Genomic DNA, 21,888 nt, shown 5'->3' with positions numbered 1-21,888 from the left:
GATTATGGCTTCAACGTAGGAATTTTGAGGAGGGACACAAACATTTAGTCCAACACACACACACACACACACACACACACACACACATGCGTGCACAGACTGAGCTCTGTGGAAGCAAAGGAACCAGCAAATGTAGGGCCAAGTCTTATCATTGTTGAGGCATAATATAAAAAGAAAATTTAATGATAGCTTCTTGTTGAAACCCCAGCTGGTCTCCCTGGGAGCCGGCAGAAGAACAAACGCAGCCAATCCAAGTGCAGCGCAGGTCTCCTCTTGCTCATGAGGAAGAAATAGATGCTGACCGGGCATAGCGCTGGGAGAGAAACGCAGGCAGTGAGACCTATAAGTGTATTACAGGTCCAGGGTGACCTCCAGAGGATAGAAAGAGAGGAATAATGTCAAACCACCGGAGGAAACAAAAGGAACGACCAAATCAAGGAAAGAAAAAATATCAGTAGAAGATTGTTCACATGAAATAAAATGGCAGGAAGCAGTCAAAACGTGTCAGCAGTTATGGCACACACAAATTGTGAGTCATATTGGGATAAAACATAAATTAACAAAAAATTTCTCTTCTTTTCTATATATTTTTCTCTATCACCCAAAAGAGACATGTACTAGATGACAACACAAGGGATTCATCCTAGCAAACACTCTCAAAAGGAAAACTGGGGAGACAGGTCCAGCAGAGGACAGAACCCAAGGCTCGAGTTTGTCCTTTTAAGGACAAAGGGGAATATTTGAGTGGGAAAAGGTATAAGTCCTTTAAGAAGGTAGCACTTTTGTGAACTGCTATCCACCTAAAACAATACCTTTTTAAATATATAATGCAAAACTGATAGAAATTCATGGAGAAATGGGCAAATTCACAGTAATGTTTGAGACTTTTCTCTCAGAAATCAAGGAATCAAGGAGCAAAAGAAAAATAGGGTGGAATTTGAATAACGCAGTCAACAGGATTGAGGTCATTCTGTGCGGTGTGTGTGTGCATGTTTACCTACATATTAGGCGTGTGTGTATTTATAAATAAATATTATATATTATACATCTATATTATGCATAATTTACACATACATGTGTTTATATGTAAGTCGTGTGCAATATGTTTATTTAGGTACAATATGTGTAATATATATGTATATTTGTAGAGTAAATGATGCGTAATATGCGCATATGTGTACACACAGTCTATGGCGTGTGTGTGATTCTGTACCCACCACCACAACAACATGGCCCAGAAAAGACACATGGTTCTCAGACACGGAACATTCACAGAAGTGGGCATGCATCACACCCAGCGAGTGTGTGGATCTCAGCAAGTCTCCAAGGCAGCTCCATCACTGAGGCCACACTCGGCTCACAGCTTCCGAAGAGTAATGTTAGAACGCGGCCGTGCCCCAGAAGAGGACAGAAGATACATCAGTGGTTCCAGGTGCCTTCACGGGACGTGAGTGACCAGGCCCCTGACCACTGGGAGGGAGCTGAGGCGGCGTCGGGCACAGGACACTGCGGCGCCCCACCCTCTGCCCTCCCTGGTGGGGGGCTTCCGTCCTCACTCTGGAGCCTCTAGTTTCACGGCAGGAGGACCAATGTGGAGCGGCAGTGTCTCTGTGGGGAGAGTGGTGGCTGTCCCCGAGCCTCTGGTTGGCACTAGGTCCAGGGCCACCCCTGCTGCTCGGAATTTGGGGCAAGTGAGGCCTGCAGGCTGGGTGCTGCATGTGCTTCCACGGCCTCCACCTCCCGCCCGAGACCTGCACCCTCCTGGGGAGCAGCCAGAGCGAGACAGTGAGAGAGTCCCAGGTCGCAGCCCCAGGGCTGTGGCTGAAAGTCTCAGGAAGGAACAGCTAGGACCCTAAATGCACTTATTTGAAAATGAAAAGAGTAAAAGTAAATTATCTGAGGTTATGACTCAAGAAGCTCAAAAAATAGCTACAGCATCAACCTAGGGGCTCAGGCAGGGACCAAGTCAGAATTTAATGAGAGAGGGAAAAATTAAGAATTGGCATGGTGAATATATTCAGAACTCAGCTCTTGAAAAAGGGCAACAAAATGGACAAAACTTGGAGAAGAGGAAGCGTGAGAGACCTGGGGAGGGGGCTGTGTGCTGGGGCGAGGGGTGAGGGAGACTGCCCTGGAAAACCCAGAACTACTAGATAAGGTGCAGGTGGCCTCCACTTCCCTGGGAAACAGGCCGCCCTCTGCTCCCACACTGAATCCTGGCGGCGGCCCAGAGCGTGAGGCCCTTTGGTTCCGAGGGGCTTCGGGAAGGGCGTGGGGGGCTGGGCCCTAGCTGCTCAGGCCCAGTGCTCGGGAAGCCCTCGAGGGGAACCAACGTCAGGGCTTTTCGATCCAAGAATTCCGGGAGATCCAGGGATTCAGGGAGCATAGGAGGAGGCCGAGTCTGGTCCAAGCTGCTGAGGGTAATGTTGCCCAAGGCAATCCATCCATCGAGGCTCTTTGGCGAGCTCAGGCCCTGCTTTTGTGGTGCTGGGCAGCGGGCGGGCTCTGTCAGGTGCCCTGGGTCCAGCCCCTACCCACAAGCTGGCTGCAGTCAGCAGAGCCTGGCCGGCCTGGGGTTCTGTCTGAGGGTCCCCACGGCTGCACGAGGGCAGGAGGCGGGGCCTCTGGAGCCAGTGTGAGGCTGGGGTGGCTGAGGGCCACGCTGGTGACTGTGGGCGGGCAGGTGGGGGAGCAGGGCGGTCAGCACACAGCTAGACGGCCGGCCACGCCGTAAGGAGGGGCCAGTCCCAGGCTTCTCTGAGGTGTCTTTGTGGGCAGGCAAGGTTTCGGCCTTGCCAGGATGTTTTATTCATCCCCACCATAGTGGCTGCAGCAGGCTTTGCTCCTCCCACCTCCTCCCCAGGGAGGTGCACTCAGACCTTGCTAGCAAAACAGCCTGCCTGATGCGACGCAATTAACCAGCTGGGCATTGTGCTTTCTCCCTGGGGTCAGAAGGCCTGGATTCTGGGTGGATAAATGGGTGAGCTAATCAGCCCGGAGCCCATTCACAGCTATAAGGGCGGCTACAGTGGGCAGACCACGTGGCCAGGACGGTGTTAGAAGGTTTCTGGTATTTCTGAGAGCAGGCTCGTGGTCTGGAGCAGACAGTGAGCCAGGCTCTCGCGGGGCCCTGCGGCCTGGACCTGGCCGGCTGCCAGCACCTTCTATGGAGTCTCCGACGTCATCACCTAGTGAGGCCACAGACCAGTGAGGACCAGGAGGGCAACACTGCACCCTGAATGGACCCATCCACCCACCCATCCATCACTCTATTCATCACATACACGCGTAACCACCTGTGAACACACACGTGGCCAGCACACCATTGTTTTCTTTTATTGAGGAGTTACACGCCCTCAGTCACCCGCCCACATCTGAAGCATGAGCAGCTTGGTGGGTTTTGTACTTATGTGGACGACCAGCACCCAGATCAAGACACAGAACATGCAGCCCCAGAAGCCCCCTCGCACCTCTTCCCCGTCCCTGCCTCCACCACCTGATCTTGAACTTTCCATAAACAGAAGCCACAGCGTGAACTCTGAGTGTCTGGTCCCTCCCCCCACTGCATAATGTCTGGGTTCACCTGCATCCACACTGTAGTTTTGGGTGGTGACCACATTCATGTGTTTAACTTAAATATTAAAAATATTCCATAATTTGGGGCTCCCCTCTTCAATCTACTCTACAATAACATGGCGGCATCTTCATGGCTCATCTTATTTATATCCCTTTAAAAGACTGTTGATGGTAAGATTTGAGGGGCTCCTACACACGTGGATGTCCACAGCACGGCCGGGGACGGGCACACCCTGCAGGGCTCCCACCCTACATGGCAGGTGGTCTGATGTGACCCAATGCAGTCTGTGATGAGAAGTGACAGCCTACACCACCCCCTAATGCAGCCACTGACATAGCAGTTAGGAGTCAACTAAAGGGAGAAAATGGGCTCAAAAAAGACTCAGTCCAGCAGAAGGCAGGAAAAGAGGAAAAGGAAACAGAGCAGAGGGCCAAATGGGGCAGAAACAGAGGACAGACGGGAGCTCACGGTTCCCATCACCCTGCGGATGTGGGTTACCAAGCCATCACCTGCACCACCAGCCTTATTGTGTGCCCCGTTTCCCCACTGTGCCCGGGTATATTCCAGGATCCCACATCCCATTTAGTTGCCATTTCTTGTCTTTTATGGTCTCTCCATTTTGGAAGCGTACTGATCAGTCACTTTGTAAAAAGTGCCTTTCAATTTGGGTATGTCTGACGTGTTCCCACGATTGGAAAGAGATTGTGCGTTTTTGGCAAGAATACCATGGCAGTGATCCCGTGTCTTTCTCAGGCCGTGGTATCAAGGGCTACATGATGTCAGTCTGTCTTATTACTGATGATATTAACCTTGGTCACATATGTAAGGTAGTTTCTGCTAGGTTTCTTCACTGTAAAGCTATTATTTTTCCCTTTGCAGTTAATAAATATATGGAGGATGAAACTTTGATGCTATGGAAATCCTGAAGGAAACGAAATATAAAGACATAGGATTGGGGAGGGATAAATTGGGAGATTGGGACTGACATTTACACACTACTATATACAAAACACGTAACTAATAACTAATAAGAACCTGCTCTATAGCACAGGGAACTCTACTCAATACTCTGTAATGGCCTATATGGGAAAAGATTTGATATATGTATATGTATAACTGATTCGCTTTGCTGTACACCTGAAACTAACACAACATTGTAAATCAACTATACTCCAATAAAAATATTTTTAAAAAGACATAGGAGGTTAAAAGCAAAAGGATGGAGGAAGATATCCCATGCTAACCCATCAAAACAGAGAGCTGGAGTGGTTATTAGTGTCAGAAAAGTAGAATTCAAGGCAAAGAATCTGGGGATAAGGAGGCTCTTTTCATAATGATAAAGTGGTCGATTAAGCAAAAGGACATACTAATCTGAATATAAGCCTTCAAAATGTGTGAAACAAGAACTGATAGAACTGCAAGGAGTAACAGACAGATCTCAGGAACCTCAACACACCTCTGTCGATATTAAGTAGCAAGTAGATGGAAAATCAGTAATCATACCATCAGCAGACTTGGCTTCATCAATATTTATAGAATATTCCTCTGAGCAATAGAACACATATTTAAGTACACACATAGCAATTTTTAACATGGGCCATATTCTGGTCGATAAAATGAGTCTAAACAAGTTTAAAAGGATCTGATGCATACAGTGTATGTTCTCTAACAACAATAGGTTTAAATTAATAATCAAAAGCAGAATAATCTCTGCAGCATCCTCAAATATCTGGAAATGAAATAACGTACTTCTAAACCCATGGGTCAAAAAGAAATCAAAAGGTGTATTTGAAAATATTTCAAACTTAATGAATATGAAAATACAACATAGAGTTTTTGGGACGCAGCTAGAGCAAGACTTGGAAATTTATATGCCTACACAGGCATATCTTGTCTTATTGCGCTTTGCTTTATTGCACTTTGCAGATATTGTGTCTTTTACAAATTGAAGGTTTGTGGCAACCCTGAGTCGAGCAAGTCTATCGGCACCATTTTTTCCAACAGCATTTGCTCACTTTGTATCTCTCTGTCACATTTTGGTAATTCTTTCGATATTTCAAACTTTTTCATTGTTATTACATCGGTTATGGTGATCAGTGATCAGTAATCTTTGGTGTTACTACTAGGACTCAGATGATGGTTAACAATTTTTTTAGCAATAAAATATTTTTAAATTAAGGTATGTAAATTTTTTTAAGACATAATGCTATTGCACACTTCATAGACTACAGTATAGTGTAAACATAAGTTTTATATGTACTGGGAAACCAAAAATTTAAGTGACTCGTTTTATCTTGATATTCATTTTATTGCAGTAGTCTGGACCTGAACCCGCAATATCTCCAAGACATGCCTATACTAGAGAATAAGAAAGGTCTCAAATCAGTGAGTTCATCTTCCTCCTTAAGATACTAGAAAAAGAAGAGAAAATTAATGTAAGTAAAAGATTAGAGTAAAAGTCAATGGAAAAAAAAAAAGGAAAAAAAATAGAGAAATCTATGAAACTAAGAACTGGTTCTTTGAGATTATCAATAAAATTGATACACTTCCATACTGACTGGTCAGTAAAAGGAAAGAGAGAAGACACAAAGTACCAACATCAGGAATGAAAGAGGTGACATCACCTCATACTCTATACTGAAAGCATGAACAATTTTATGCTGATAAATTCAACAGATTTGATGAAATGGGCAATTCCTTGAGAGATGCAGGCTATAACATTCAGTCAAAGAAAAAAATAACCTCGGCAACTCTGTATCTATCAAATAATTCCACAGCATGTAAAAATACATCATGAGCCAGTGAGATTTATTCCAAGGACACAAGGTTGATTTAACACTTGAAAGTCAATCAATATAATCCATCATATTAATAGGCTAATAAAAATATTCTTCATAGATGTAGAAAAAAAGTTTGACAAAATCCAACATCCATTCCTGTTAAAAACTCTCAGCAAACTAGAAATCGAAGGAGGCTTTCTTATACTGATAAGGACAGCCACAAAACCCTACAGTCAACATTATTCTTAATGTGAAAGACTGAATGTTTTCCCTTAAGGTCAAGAGGAACAAGGATATCTGCTCTCACTCCTCCTATTCGGTATTGAACTAGGGCTCTAGCCAGCACAGTTAGGTATGAAAATGAAGTAAAAGACATTCAGACTGGGAAGAAAGAAGTAATACTCTTTTTATTTACAGATAACGTGATTGTATATGTAGAAAATCCTAAGGCTTCTATTAAAAAGTTACTAGAACTAATAAGTGAGTTTAGCAAAGTTCATATCAGTATATAAAAATCTATTTTATTTCTATATATTAGCATTTAACAAAGATAAATTGAACTTAAAATACCATTTACAATAGCATTAAAAAATCAGAGCTAAATCTGACAAAAGGTGTGTGAGATCTGTAAACCAAAAACTACAAAACACAAATGAAAGAAATAAAAGAAGCTCTAAATAAATGAGAAGATATACCATGTTCATGGATTGGAATACTCAATATTGTCAAGATGTTAATTCTCTTAAACTTATCTGTAGATTCAATGCAATCCCACACAAAAGCCCACTAGGCTTTTTTGTTTTTGTTTTTAATTTTTGGCTGCACCCCGAGGCATGTGGGATCTTAGCTCCCCGACCAGGTATTGAACCCACACCCACTGCATTGGAAGGTGGAGTCTTAACCACTGGACCGCTGGGGAAGTCCCCACTAGGCTTTTTGGGTAGAAGTTGTCAAGCTGATTCTAAAATTCATGAGGAAATACAAAGAATCTTGGATGACCAGAAGAACTTTATGGAAGAACAAAGTTGGAAGAATCATACCTCACACCGTACACCAAAACTAACTCAAAATGGATAACAGACCCAAATGCAAAATATAAGTGCAATATGTAAGATTTCTTACATACGACACCAGAAGGATGATCCATAAAAAATAAAACACTGATAAATTGGACTTTATCAAAATTAAAAATTTCTCTTTGAAAAACTTTAAAGAGAATGAAAAGACAATCCACAGAATCAGAGAAAATATATACATATCACATATCTGATACAAATTACAAAGAATTCTCAAAACTCAAAATAAGAAAACAACTCAAAAGTGGGTAAAAGATTTGAACAGAACACTTCCTTAAAGATAGACAGACAGCAAATAAACAGATGAAAAGACACTTAAGTCGTGAGTGAAGTACAAATTAAAACCACAATGAGATATACCCTTACACACCTATTAGAATATCTAAAATTAAAAAGAGTGACCATACCAAGTGCTGGGGAAGATGTGGAGCATACACAGCACAGGAATGTAAAATTGTACAATCACTTTGGCAGTTTCTTAAAAGTTAAACATAAGCTACCGTATGACCCAGTCATTCCACTCCTAGATATTTACCTAAGAGAAATAAGAGTATTTGTCCAAACAAAGATTGTACACAATTTTCATATCAGTTCTATTTGTAATAGCCAACAACTGGAAACAACCCAAATCTCCATGAGCAGGTGAGTGGATATACAAACGGTGGAACATTCCTGCAATGTCTCATTACTCAGCCCCAAAAGGAGTAACCATTGATAAACGCATCAGCACCTGGTGAACCAAAATTAATTATGCTGAGTGAGAGAAGCTAGACAAAACGTACACACCCACGATTCCATTTATATAAATTACAGGAAATGCAAACTGATCTAGTGATAGAGCAGATGAGTGTTTGCCTGGTGATGGGGATCAGAAGGGATGGATTGCAAACGGGAAACTCGGGGGTATTTACTATCAATACTTTGAGGTGGTGATGGTTTCACGGGTGTATACAAATGTCAAAATGTATCAAATTTGAATATGTGGTTTATTGTATATCAATTACACCACAGTAAAGCTGTTATAAAAACCCTAAGGATGGCTCAATCCCCACATTGCCTACGCGCCGTGGACGCCCATGCATGGACCCTAAGACGCGAGGTGGAGGAGTGGGGGTGGGGATATGGGGGGTGGGCAGGAAGAGACCCAGGTGGGCGAAGACCTAACTCCATTAACGCTTTGGCAGCCGTTGGCACCATACCTGAGACAGACGCTCTGGGTCTTCGCGCCGACCCGAGGGTCTCCAACTTCCCCGGCCCCCACATCCTGGGGCCAGAGCCAGGGGCGGGGCTGGACACGGGCAGGGGCGGGGCTCTGGGGTCCCCCACGGCTCCGCCCACAGCCCATGAGACACTCCTGTCTAAAATCCTGATCCCAGGCCCGCCCCACGCCTTCCCACAAGCTAGGCTCCCAGGCCCCGCCCCGTGTAGCCTCTACGGCCCCACCCAAGGCCCCGCCCTTCGTCCTCAGGACCCCCTCCCTCCATCGTCCAGGCCCCGCCCCACCCAAGACTCCGGCCAGACCTCGCCCTGGCCCCACCCCCCATCTTTAGGCCCCGCGAGGTCCTGGCCGCGTCCTGCCACACAAGCTCCGCCCATGCCCCGCCCCTAATTCTCAGGCCCTGCTGTCGTTCAGGCCCCGCCCCGCTCCGGACTCCGCCCCGCCCCACAGCTCCGCCCCAGACTCCGCCCAGGCCCCGCCCCGGGAGCGCAGGCCGAGCCGCGTGTGTACCCTGCGGCCGCAGACTTGGGCGCAGGCCTCCGGGTCGCCGCCGCCCTCCGGGCGTGGCGCCGACTCGGACTCCGAGCGGCAGAGAGCCTCATGCACAGCAGTCTCCGGACGCGGCCACGCAGGTAAAGCTCCCGCCTCATCCCGGAGCGTGGACACCCCCGCCCCCGTCCATCCCCCACCCGGGAGTCCCGGGGGTCCCTGGGGTCCGAGCCTGGGGATCCCGAGGTCCGAGGTCTGGGGTCCCCCCGGGGCCCGAGCCCCGCCCGCCCAGGCCCCGCGCGGCCCTGCCACTCCACGCCCAGCGCGGGCCGCGCGCCCAGGGCTTGGCTTTTCTCTTTTTTCGTTTCCCGTTTTCAAACATAATTGAAATAAAAGGCGCCGACCCCGATGCCGGTGCGGGTGGCTGTTCCCGTTAGGGCCGACAGAGAAGAGCTTTAATGTTATAATTGTCAAAGGGATTGTCACAATTAGCAAAGCGCTGAGCTTCTGACAGCAGCCTAGCCCCGCGGGGATGAGGGTGCCGGCTTGGTTCCCAGTGGTGGCCGGCGGTCGCCCCTGCGTTCCAGTTTCTTATGAAAACCCTGCAGCCCACTCTTCCTGCTTTCCAGCCCTGAGCAGCTAGGAGGGGTGGACTCCCATTACCCCGTGCTGTCCAAGCCCCTGACCCCCAAGGTGTGCAGTGGGTGTGTCCAGGGCAGGGTGGCGGTGTTCTCGGTCGGCTTTGCTGGGCACCAACCCCCAGCCAGCAGGCAGCACAGCCTTGCTCTTCTGGGTGGCAGTGGGACTCTCCAGGAGTAAGTCACAGAGACCCCCCACTGGCCAAGTGTGTCCGTTTGGCTGTGACATCTCCCCCAAAGTCAAAGTGTGCCACCGGGTCCCCAGCCAGACCACGGCCGGCAATGCTGATTGCTCCTCTCTTTTAGGACCGAAAGAGAACACGGTTCTTCCTGGCACGTGAGGAAGGAGAGTTTATGTCTGTGTGGGATGGTGCCTTCCACAGCGGCACCGGGGAGTGGGGAAGAGTGTAGACCGCAGCACTGAGTGAGAGCAGCGTGCCGTCTGTCTCCAGGTGGTCAGGATGGGCCCCATGGGCAAACAGAGCCCGTCCTCCCTGCCGGTCCCCACGGGAGGGTCTTGCCTCCTCCTCCTCTTCTGCCTGCGGTTGGGTGCCTCTTGCCCGCAGAGCTGCCAGTGCCCTGACCATGCCGGGGCCGTGGCCGTCCATTGCAGTGGGAGGGGCCTGCAGGAGATCCCCAAGGACATCCCCACTGACGCTGTGCTCCTGAAGCTTGACGCCAACAAGATCGCCCGCATCCCCAACGGAGCCTTCCAGCACCTGAACCAGCTGAGAGAGCTGGACTTGTCTCAGAACGCCATCGAGACCATCGGCCCCGCCGCCTTCTCGGGCCTGGCCGGGGGCCTGCGGCTGCTGGACCTATCCCACAATCACATCCGCAGGATTCCTAAGGACGCGCTGGGCAAGCTCAGCGCCAAGATACGCCTGTCCCACAACCCCCTGCACTGCGAGTGCGCCCTGCAGGAGGCCCTGTGGGAGCTGAAGCTGGACCCTGACTCGGTGGACGAGATCGCCTGCCACACCTCGGTGCAGGAGGAATACGTGGGGAAGCCGCTGATCCAGGCTCTCGACTCTGGCGTCAGCTTCTGCAGCGTCCCCCACAAGACCACCGATGTGGCCATGCTTGTCACCATGTTCGGCTGGTTCGCCATGGTGATCACCTACGTCGTGTACTATGTGCGCCAGAACCAGGAGGACGCCAGGAGGCACCTGGAGTACCTGAAGGCCCTGCCCAGCACTCCTGTGTCCAAGGACCCCATCAGCCCTGCGCCCTAGGGCCCAATGGCTCGAGCAGGCCGAGGCCCACCTGGCTCCCGTCACTCTTGTAGCAGATGGTGACTGAATCCCGCCTTTGATGTTCCCCCAGGTGAGGCGGTGACACGGCTGCTTCTGTCCAGTGCTTCACTCTTACAGAGCTCTTTCCATAGGGCATGTAGTTGCTGCAACACCTTCAGGGCAGGCAACTCTACCATCAGACCCACTGACAGATGGGGACACGGGCTCAGAGAAATGGAAGGTCGCGGACAGGAAGTGATCCAGCTGGGATGTAACACCAGGCCGTCCATCCTGATATGTCCCTTCGGCTCTGGGAGCCTGTCCCACGGGGCGCCCGTAGGGTGAACTAGCATTCAGAGAAGGAAGGGTGCGTGCCCATGAGTGAGGCTCCCCGAGGAGGTTGGGTGCATTTTGTTGGTTGTAGGCACAGGTCGTCCCACCCCATGGAACTGGTTTGCCTTTGCTTCCCCAGTATTTCCTGAACACCTCTGACCGCAGGGCTCTTTCCACAGACAAGTGGTAGAGACCGGATTTTTCTCGGGAGATAAGTGGAACATGTAACCTTTGAACAACTTTGTCAATTCTCAGAATGTTTGTTAAGAGTAACACTTGTACCAAAATTTCAGTCCAGTGAGAAGGGAAAAAAAAAATAACAACCCAAAACCAAAAAACTTAAACCATGGAGAGAAACCTGAGGAAGGTCCATAGTAGGTCATCAGGGGGCCGTGTTAGCAGCCAGAGAAGTGTGGCCATGCCCGATTCCTGCCCCTCCGGCTGTGCCCCGCCCCAGGGAGCCTGTCATCTTGGGTCGCTCCGTGCCTTGCTTTTCTACTCACTAAGCAGCTCCTTTCCAATGGACGGGACGACCGACCTCATGTTTCAGGGCTGATCAACGGGCTGCTTCCTTTCCTCCAGCGACAGGGACTCTCTCTCCTTTTCAGCTTTGCTGACAGGACTCTCAGTGCTACTTTACTGCTCAGTTTTCTGACCTAATTCATGTTCAGGGCAGACTTTACCTCCACCTATGTAACCCTGATCTGTCTTTCCAGTTTTATTTTTCACGGTCTTTTTGTATGAGCGTTTATATTTTAAACTACTTCACATATTTTGGGGGGAAGCAAGTTAGGGGTACATTGCTCATGGATCTAAGGTATAAAGGACAGATGCTTAGAAAGGGTAAAGGTGGAGGGAGGTTTGTACTCGGAAAGCGTCGTGTGACTGGCAGTGGGAAACACATTTACGCGCTGATGCAGCGCGTCATGATTTTTCAGTTGTGGTGCGTTAAAAAACAACCAACAGATGCCACTACCCTCCCACACCCCAGCACCCCCACCTGCGGTCACGGGGGGCACAGCACGCACAGGGTGAGCCGGGGGCTCTGCGCTGTGAGTGTGGGGTGGGCCCTTCTCTGCCCGCCGCCCAGACCAGGGTGCAGGAGTGGGGGGTGGGGCTAAGGTGACGCTCCGAATGATGCCACTCCTCGGGAAACCAGCGGCCCACCCACCCTTCCAGGGAGAACTAAAGCCAAGCAGCCAGCCTGGGTGACGGTCCACTCGTGGGACAAACGCCATGGGAGCAGGTACGTGTGGCCGCCGGCTGACCAGCGGGACACGGGCTCCGTGGGTGAATTGGGTCCCCCTTCCCCATGCATCCCAGGGAGCACACAGTGGGGAGAGGGGTCCCGCCACACAAGGAGCCGTCACCTGGCGGGTTTGCCTGATAGACGTGACCCTGAGTCCCTGGGTCAGGAGAAGAGAGCAGCCTGAGGCCTGGATGGAGGTGGGGGCAGATGTCAGGGTCTTGCCGTTGCGGCTCGTGTCCCATAGGTGCCAGCCAGCCTGGGCACTTTGGGGGGCCCTTTCCTTGCTGCCAGGGAACTCTTCGTTTGCTCTTATACAGAATCAGCCCAGAGCCTGCTGCCAGCCAGATGCTCTTCTGGGGGTGCATGGGGAGTGAGTGGGGCTTCTTTCCCCCTAGCCTTTGCTGGTACCCAGCGCCCAGCCAACCTTCCCCCTGGTGTGGGCCTGCCGGGCTCCTGTTCCGCCCTGCTGGGAAGAGGAAGTGGGCCCAGGACCCCAGAGCACACCCGAAGGCCCACTCCCTCTCATCCTGAGTCCAGAGTCAGGGCGCTGCCGGGCCCTCCTGGCCTTTCTGGGCTCCTCACCTCTCGTGGAGTCTCCCCGGAGAGGATACCTCCCTCCCCAGACCAGCAGGACCCCAACTCCAGGACCCGGAAGCTCCTTCCTGCTCATGGACGCTCCCAGCCCTGGTGTCTGGGAGCCCAGCCCTCCCCTCTCCCTTTTTCCCCTTCCTCCTTTTCTCTGTCTTCCTCTCCCCTCCCCTAAGGGACTGCTGAAGGCGATGCCCTGCCTGGGCCCACCCGGTTCCTTGCTGCCCTGTGTGAGTGCAGACGCCCATCCCCAACCCCGTGGGCCCTCGGGCTGACCCTCCACCTCCAGCCCAGCACCGATGGGCCAGCATGAGCCGGCATCTGCTGTCTTCTAGTTCTGTGGAGGCCGGGGTCAAGCCGGCCCCATAGAGGGGACCCGTGTTGGCAGTGGTGGGGACACAGCAAAGGGGTGCCTCAGCCGGGCGGCAGTGGGCGGCAGCCTTTGTGGGACATCGTGGCCCCTGGCTGTCATCGCAGCCCAGGTGAGAGGCCTCAAAGAGCTTCGTGCGCACAGCCCCGCTTCTGCAAAGCCCCGCCTGCCTGGGGAGGTAGCACTTCACAGGGTCTGGGGGTCAGAGCGGGATGACTTTGGGGCTCCTTATGGGGCAGAGGGGCGGTGTGAGTGGACTGTCCTGACAGCCACCCAGCTGGGCCTCTCATCCTTCCCATGGGGGCCAGAGGGGAGGGAAGGGGCTCATGGGGCCACTCGGGAGCCCGGTCCCCCTGCCCAGCTGCTCTGGGCCGGGGTGAGACTGCGTGCTCTCTTGGTCCCTGGCCTCACCATGGACGGTCCCCTTGGAAACCAGAGCCCCACCCCTGATCCTGACCCTAGGAGGGGACACCCCACACTCACAGCCTCCTGACACCCCACCTCCCTTCCTCTTTGGACTTTGGGGCCCCCAGACACCCACAGTGGCTTCCTTGGGTGGTCCAGCATTGGGGGATGAGCAGGCATACCGCTGAGCCCCCCGCAGAGCCACCCTGACACACAGAGGCTGTCCCTGGTGGGCTGGGCCCCCAGCTCTGCTCCAGAAACACTCCAGGCCCCTCCTCGAGGTCGGCTGCAAGGCTGTATGAGGGCCTCGAGGCTGGGGCTGGGAGGATGCCTGAAACGGTTCCTCTCCGGGAAGGGCCCCGGTGCTGGAACCAGGGACTGCCCCCCAGCCCGGGGACCCAGTCCCTCAGTCCCCCTGCAGGGAGGGTGGACGGCAGTTTTAAATTGGACGTGGGACTGGGGTTAAACCTGGCTGTGTTTTTCTTAAAGGAAAGTTGCTCCAGGGCGGAGGTGGGGCGGAGGTGGGGCGGAGGTGGGGCGGAGGAGAGGGGATAAAGACGGGGACTGGACAGCCCTGTGCCCGGTGCTCCCCGGCCTCCCTTGCAGCCCGTTGTCCAAGATGTGTTTGCACGAGACTTGGGTCCTGAACTAAGTTCCCTGGGGACGAGGCTCTGCAGACTGTGGAGGAGATGGAATGTTCTGGACTCATGGCAGCTCCCCGCCATGGCAGGAGCCTGGGGCGGTTTCTGGAGTCGTCTTTCCTGGAGGCTTGGCCCCAAACCCCATTCTACTGTCCTCTCCACCTACCGTCTGCGAATCCTCAATAAACCTTTGTGCTTAAGTCCGCTGCGGAGGGGCTCTGTTATCTGTGGCTCTGCGACCCCACCCGGGCCGGACCTGCCCTCGCTGCTTACCCCGCCATGTTGTGGAGCCGCCAGCGCTGCAGCCCACGGCTAGAAGAGCCGGGCCAGGGACGGGGTGCAGGGGGTGCTGGGCCCGCCTGGAGTGGCTTGAACAGGCCGACTGTCAGGTGTTGACGAATTCTGTGAGTCAGTCGACACCGTGATGGCAGCTTGAGGTTGTCCATGGGAGAGTCTTTACTTCAAGGCCATTGACAGCAGCTGCAATCGAGACGCCCTCTCCTGCCCCGAGAAGGCTGTTGGCCATTTGGAGGTTGTTAGCACTGCTCCTGGGGTCCCTCAGGGGCCCCGCCTGGCACCCAGTGAGCCAGTTCTGCTTTCACATCACCTCCCCCTTCAGGTCAGTTCTGGGGGCAGAGCAGTGGGCCCCAAGGATGTCCAGGTCCTAATCCTGGGAGCCTGTGAAGATCGGGAATGGGCCACCAGCCAAGGAATGCAGGAAGGAACACAGGAAGCCCCTAGAAGCTGGAAGAGGCAGGGAATGGATTCTCTTTTGGAGCCTCTGGAAGGAAACAGCCCCGCACACCTTGGTTTTACCCAGTGAGACCCGATTCGGACTTCTGACCTCCAGCATTTTAAGAAAATAAATTGGTATTGTTTAGGCCACTAAGTGTGTGGTCCTCTGTTACAGCAGCTTCAGGGAACTATAAGTGTGTGGTCCTCTGTTACAGCAGCTTCAGGGAACTATAAGTGTGTGGGCCTCTGTTACAGCAGCTTCAGGGAACTGTAAGTGTGTGGTCCTCTGTTACAGCAGCTTCAGGGAACTATAAGTGTGTGGTCCTCTGTTACAACAGCTTCAGGGAACTATAAGTGTGTGGTCCTCTGTTACAGCAGCTTCAGGGAACTATAAGTGTGTGGTCCTCTGTTACAGCAGCTTCAGGGAACTATAAGTGTGTGGTCCTCTGTTACAGCAGCTTCAGGGAACTAATAGTCTCCCCACTTTGAGAGCGGCTGCTGTGCGCAGAGCAGGTGGCCATCTGAGCTCCGTGGCCGCCCTGCTCGTCCTCACTGAGTCCCGGTTCTTGGGGTCAGTGCGTGTTTAATGCCTTGGCCGAGTGACCAAGAGTGACCTCAGGAGCTCACTTCACCTGCTGGCCTTACTCCCTTCCCTGCGAGATGGGAGCTACCCTCTCAGACGAAGGGCCACGGTGCGGGGGCCACAGCAGGGCTGGAACTCCGAGCCCACCGGCTTCCACGGTCCCCACACACGCGCACACTGCACACCTACAGTGTGCACACGCGTGCACGCACACACTCTCACCCAGGCACACACACCCACACCAGGCAAGCCCACGCATCCATAGGTGCACGCATTCACGCTCACACAGGGCCATACACTGGACACTTGCCCCCGCCAGCAGACGTGCCCACAAAGTGTGTACGCACGCACACACACACGCGCGCACACGCACTCATTTCTCCTTTGCCCAGGGGACGTCTGGGGGCCCCGCTCAGCCTCGCGCCCCACAGGCTAGGGAGGGAGGTGAGGCCTCGCCGACCCCTAACCAGGGTCCCTGAGGGCAGCTGTTGGGGGACTCCCGCGTGCCAGGCTGGGTGCGGGATCTTGAGGAGGCCGCGTGTCAGGAGGGACAGCTTTTCGTGGGCAGCAGCTTGGACCCGGCCTGGAGGAAGGGCCTCTGGGTGGGTTTCCGGGCCCGGAGTTGGGGAGGGTGGGCCGGGGGGCAGGCTGCACGCGGGGGGCACCACGGAGGACGTGCTGACTGATGGGGATGAGATCGGGCTCAGCGGCGGCCAAGCTGCACAGCCTTGTAGGAACCGGGCATGGAAATCAGCGCTCAGGCCCCCGGGTGGGCCCAGGGCAGGCTGCCCACTGGGAAAGAGCAGCGGCCATGAAGGCACGTGGACAGCACGTACTGCGGGACAGGGCACCTCAGCGGATTCTCACGGGGGCCTGGCTCGGTCGGGAATATTTTTATTTTCAGACAAGAAACCCAAGATTCTGAGGTCCACGGGGAGAAACGGTGGATGCAGGAGTTGGCTTGTTGCGGGCAGAGTGGGGCTGGAATCTGGGCCTTCCGACACCCAGGCCTGGAAGTCCTCATCTGGACCCTGGAGTGTTGTCAAAACAGAGGCAAGTCCCGGGCTTAGCCCCAGATTGAAGAATGGCCAGAGCTAGAGGCGGAGCAGAGCCCGGCCTCACGGGTCCCGTCCTGCATGCAGCCAGGCCGGCCAGGAGCGGAGGTTCCCTCACTGGGACCCAGGTGTGCCAGGGTCTGCATCTGTAGCCATGGCAACAACACTGGCCAGAAAGAGGGCGGGCACGTGGTTGACTCAGCTGTCAGACGCAGCCACACACCTGCCTGGAGTTCTGTGCAAAGCGAGGGGGAGACAAGCCCACCGGCTGACCTTCCCTCTGTGCCCAACTGCTCTTGGAGAGGAGGGGGCCTTTGAAGGAAGGGCTACAGAAGTAGCAGAGACAGAAGCAGCCTGGGAGTAGGTGGAGAGTGGCCACCAGGCTAGGACGCTGACACCAGAGCCCATGTTGACAGCCGACCCTTACTTAGGAACGGGGAAACTAAGGCACCGAGTGCTGAGGGCACTTGCCCAAGGTCGTGCGAGCTGCCGCGCTCTCAGCTGGGGCGTGACCAGGCTGCTGGGCAGCAGTGGACGGCAGAGAGACGTCCGGCGGCCGCCCATGAAGCCTCCGCAGCCGGGCAGTGACATCAGAGGAGTTACGATATGGAGAAAATCCCAAAAGAACACATTTATGTAAACGTATGATGACCACAGTCACTGGACTTGTAGTTGTGGCAGGTGTAGCTCTCAGAACAGTCAGGACACTGAGCTGTCACCTGTTCAAAGTCCCTTATCTCAAGTCACACCCGACTCCCAGCGCCCAGGCAGCCCGGGGCAGGGACCCCACAGGAATGATCACCATGGCTCTGCACGCCCCTCCCCCTTCCGCCTGCCCTGCCACACACACGCCACTCAGACCTTCGGAAGGTCAGCGATGAGGGCCTGGAGGCATCTCTGGGCAGGGTCACCTCTACGCTGGAATTCTCTGAGGGGCCTGTTGTCTGAGGCGGTGTGCAGGGTGGGCACCCGGGCCCCGACCCAGGCGCCCCGGCACAGCTCTGAGCTGCTGCCCCTGCCAGGCCCCACCAGGGCGGCCCCTCCGCCTGCACAGGTGAGCTGGAAGCGGCCCCCTTGGGCCGTCCTGCTCCCCAGAGCCCTCGGCACCCCACTGTCTTGGCTCAGCTGGCATTTCCCCTGTGTCCACCGTGGGGCACCAGCCAGGGCGGGGCTTGCTTGGCCGGAAGGACCGGGTCCTGCTGTCTCTCTGGGGGGTGGTTATCACCCGGGGTTAGTGGTGTTGCCAGAGGATGGCCCAGCTTATGGTCAGCAGGACCCAGTTCCCATCCAGGCTCCCCTGGGCTTAGCGGTCTTGCAGGGGTCACTGGATCAAGGGCGCGGAGTGGATGCCAACCCTCCCATCCTTGCCCCGGGCTGAGAAGTCGCCTTGGAGTCAGAGCCTATCAGTCTGGACGTCACAGTAATGAGGACACCAAGACTGAGGTTTTCCAAGCCAGTAACTTGCAAACAGAAGAACTGCTTTGCTCAGTTTTTAGCTGTTTAGCAGCCCCAAGAGAAGGACCTGGGCAGGTCCCGGTCACCGCGGCCGGCCCCGGAGCACCTGGGGTTGTGACATTCGCTCGATGACCTGTGGGCATAACTCACCAATTTAGTCTGTTTTGCACCGCTTGGATTTCTCCTGCTGGGAATGTTTGCTCTTGTCCGCGTGGGGCGTCGTGTTTGTGTTGGTTTGTAAAGGCTACTCACACATTCAAAGCACTGACCGTCTGAATGACTCCAGTCCTGATGATTCCTCAGTTCGTGCTGGCGTTTCTACTTATTTATATTTTTAAAAGACACAATGTTATGTGTTTGACAAATATATAAACTGTATCTCTTTACCTCTATCTTCCCTTTTCATTGACTTCATTTACTTCCATTGTTTTTACCTTTAGAAAACTTCCCTCCAAATAGCAAAAGAAATTCTATTCCAGACTCTTTTTATTTCCAACATCTATAACTTTAACTTTTCCATATTATGCTAAGACCAGGTTGAATTGTTTAATTTTAGTATAACTCATACTGGAGTCCAAGCTTTCCCTCACTTTTTCAAAATATTTTTGCCTATTGATTCTTTGAGATGTTCAGTGGCGCTTCATTTATTAAAAAGGGCAGCTTTGGGATTTTGATTGACATCGCATAAAAACTGCATTGGAACTTGGGAAATTTTGGCAATGTTAGGATATCAATTTGAAGATTTATCCAAATCTTCTTCTATCTCCCGCAGTCTGATTTTGTTTTGGGGGGGTGGGCCACGCCATGCGGCTTGCGGGATCTTAGTTCCCTGACCAGGGGTTGAACCGGTGCCCCCTGCAGTGGAAGCGTGGAGTCCTAACCACTGGACCGCCAGGGAATTCCATCCTGTGGTCTGATTTTTATGGTTTCCTTAGAGTTTGTTTCTAAGGAGTTCAGACAGTTTTAAGCAGGTACTGCTGTGTACAGGGGGACTGTCCATCTTTGCAAACGTTACCATTCTGTTGGATGAAAAACTTGAGGGGCTTGCCTGAATGTAGCTCTGTCCTCCACGCACCCCAACCCCGCCGGCCAGAGGGAAGCTCCCGACCTGATGCGCCCTCTTGGGGAGCAGGAGTCCTGGGACACCAGGCAGGAGGGGGTCTCAGCTGTTCCACGTGGTAGAAGTGGGGAGGGGTCAGACCCCCTGGGAGTGGTTGGCAAAATGCAGCCCTCAGAGATCCACATTCCGGTCCCCAGAACCCATGACTCCATTTGGTTCCATAGCAAAGGGGAATTATGGTTGCTAATCAGCTGACCTTGGGGAAGGGACGTTATCCGGGACTCTGCAGGTAGACCTAATGCAGCCTTTGGGGTCGTTACAGGCAGAAGGGGAGACAGCAGAGAGCGGTCCAGAGAGAGGGCGGGGTGATGAAGACTCCACTGCCCACTGCCGGCCTTGAAGGTGGGGGAGGGGCCGAGAGCCAAGGATTTGGGCGCTTCTAGAAGCACAAAAAGGCAGGAAACAGATTCTCCCCTGGAGGCTCAGATGGAACCAGCCCTGCCCACACCTTGACTTTGGCCCAGTGAGACCTGGGTGGGACCCCTGACCTCCAGGAATGTGAGGCAACGCAGTCCTGTTGTCTTAAGCCACGAAGTGTGTGATAATCTGTCACAGCCACACCGGACACTAAGGTGGGGGCCGCCCGTTGCTTTGTGGACGTGCAGGTGGTGCTAGTCCGCTGTCCTCTCTCCATGGAAATGAGGTAGGACAGGGAGGGTGGGCTCGGATCCTTATACACGCTTAATGGTCAACAGAACTCACAAAGTTCTTGTGCTGTTTCTAGTAGTTTCCATCAGCAAAGAGACCGTCCGCAGGGCATCACACTTTGTCTCCTTTCTCACATCGTGTCTCTCTGTCTTTTGCTCTCACCGCAGAGGCCAGAACTGCCTGGACTTTGGTACATAAACAGTGGCACCATGAGGTCCCTGGGCACATCCCTGATTATAATCTGAGGGTTCGAGTGTCTCATGGTAAATATACTGTTGATCTCTGGCCTGAGAGCTTCTTTGTCATTATGGGAATTACAGATGTGGAAGTGGGTCCCAGCTTTGGAGAACAGCTTGGTAGTTCGTTACAAAGCGAAGCCACCACCGACCCTATGACCCCGCAGTCCGGCTCCCAGATATTTACCAGGAGAAGTAAACACATGTATCCACACAAAATTGTTCAATGATGGTTACAGCAACCCCAAACAGAAACTATCCCAAAGCAGATCAGTAGGAGGAATGGGCTATTGATACGATGCACTAAAGCCACCAAGCGAACAGCAAAAACCAGCAGTGAAAGCGAAGAGCCTGCGGCTGCAACAGCTCAGATGAATGACAGAAACACTGAGCTGAGTGAGGGAAACACAGTGCGCTGCGTGGTCCCACGGAAGGGACTCCCGAGATGGGCAGAACTTCCCGCGACAGAAAGCAGATCGTGGAGGCGGGTGGCCGGATGGAGCACAGGAGACTCTGGGGGGCAGAAACACCCCCAGCCTTGTTTGGGGGACGGTTCCATGGACTGTACAATTGGCAAAACTCAGTGAACAGAACACTTAAGGTCGGTGCGTTTTTAATTAAATTAAATAAATTAAATCAAAATAAAATTAAGCAAAGATAAGGGTCCTCAACACAATTAAAAATAATATTTGAGTCATAAAAAGAATCACAGGGCTCTCTGAGACGCCCTTTCTTTTCCTCTGGGTTTGCTCACATGTTTCTGGCATAGCAGATTATCTTAAGGGCTCGCCAATATTGACTGTCTTTCCGTCAGTGACTAAGCTGTCCTTGGGCACTGTGCGTTACTGACAGCTCTGATTTGCTGGCATGTGGTTTAAATCAATGAATCTGCAATCAAAAGTAGGACAGGCTCAGGGTTTTCTTTCAAGTGTGATTTTAAGTCCAACTTTGTTCAGGAAAACAGGTGGGCAGGTAAGTGACAAGAATGCGGGGGCTCCTACTGCCCACCTGCGGGTCCGGGAGCTGTGCTGGGGCCGCAGGGCACCCACGTCCCAGGGAGGAGGGTCCTGGGAGGGTTCGGTAACTTGTTCAAGTTCAAACAGTGAGTGGAAAACCCGGGGTAGTAACAGCTCTCGGTCTGACGGGAAAGCTGCGCTCTTCACTGTCCTGCTGGGCTGTGTCTTCTCAGCAACGCACACCTGGAGCACCTGCTCCGTGAGGAACGCGGGAGCCCCTGGAGCACCTGCTCCGTGAGGAACGCGGGAGCCCCTGGAGCACCTGCTCCGTGAGGAACCTGGGAGCCCCTGGAGCACGTTCTCCGAAGTTCCAGAAGAGGAGCAGACACCAATGAGTCAGCAAACGTGAGCATCTGAACTTCCATAAAGGCTGTTTAGTAACGTAAGCAGGTGAGACGAGTGTGAAGGGAATGGGCGCGGCGAGCCAGCTCCGGCCGTGA

General features: G+C 52.9%; 1 protein-coding gene across 1 annotated transcript; it reads left to right on the top strand.

Annotated features, from left to right (window-relative positions):
• The first annotated feature begins 9,241 nt into the window (after nt 1–9,241).
• On the top strand, nt 9,242–11,082 carry LRRC3 (leucine rich repeat containing 3). Its single transcript, XM_061192821.1, has 2 exons — nt 9,242–9,284; nt 10,086–11,082. Exon 2 carries the CDS (start codon nt 10,241–10,243, stop codon nt 11,012–11,014), a length of 774 nt encoding a protein of 257 aa, XP_061048804.1. The 5' UTR covers nt 9,242–9,284; nt 10,086–10,240; the 3' UTR covers nt 11,015–11,082.
• The last annotated feature ends 10,806 nt before the right edge of the window (nt 11,083–21,888 follow it).

The sequence above is a fragment of the Eubalaena glacialis genome, chromosome 6 (genome assembly GCF_028564815.1).
Source record: "Eubalaena glacialis isolate mEubGla1 chromosome 6, mEubGla1.1.hap2.+ XY, whole genome shotgun sequence".
Classification (NCBI taxonomy): domain Eukaryota; kingdom Metazoa; phylum Chordata; class Mammalia; order Artiodactyla; family Balaenidae; genus Eubalaena; species Eubalaena glacialis.
Note: the sequence above shows the minus strand (reverse complement) of the source record. Positions and strands in the feature narration are given on the sequence as shown.

What these genes read in the sequence shown, in the direction of transcription:
- LRRC3 (XM_061192821.1), top strand. Translation starts at nt 10,241, where the DNA reads ATGGGCCCCATGGGCAAACAGAGCCCGTCCTCCCTGCCGGTCCCCACG.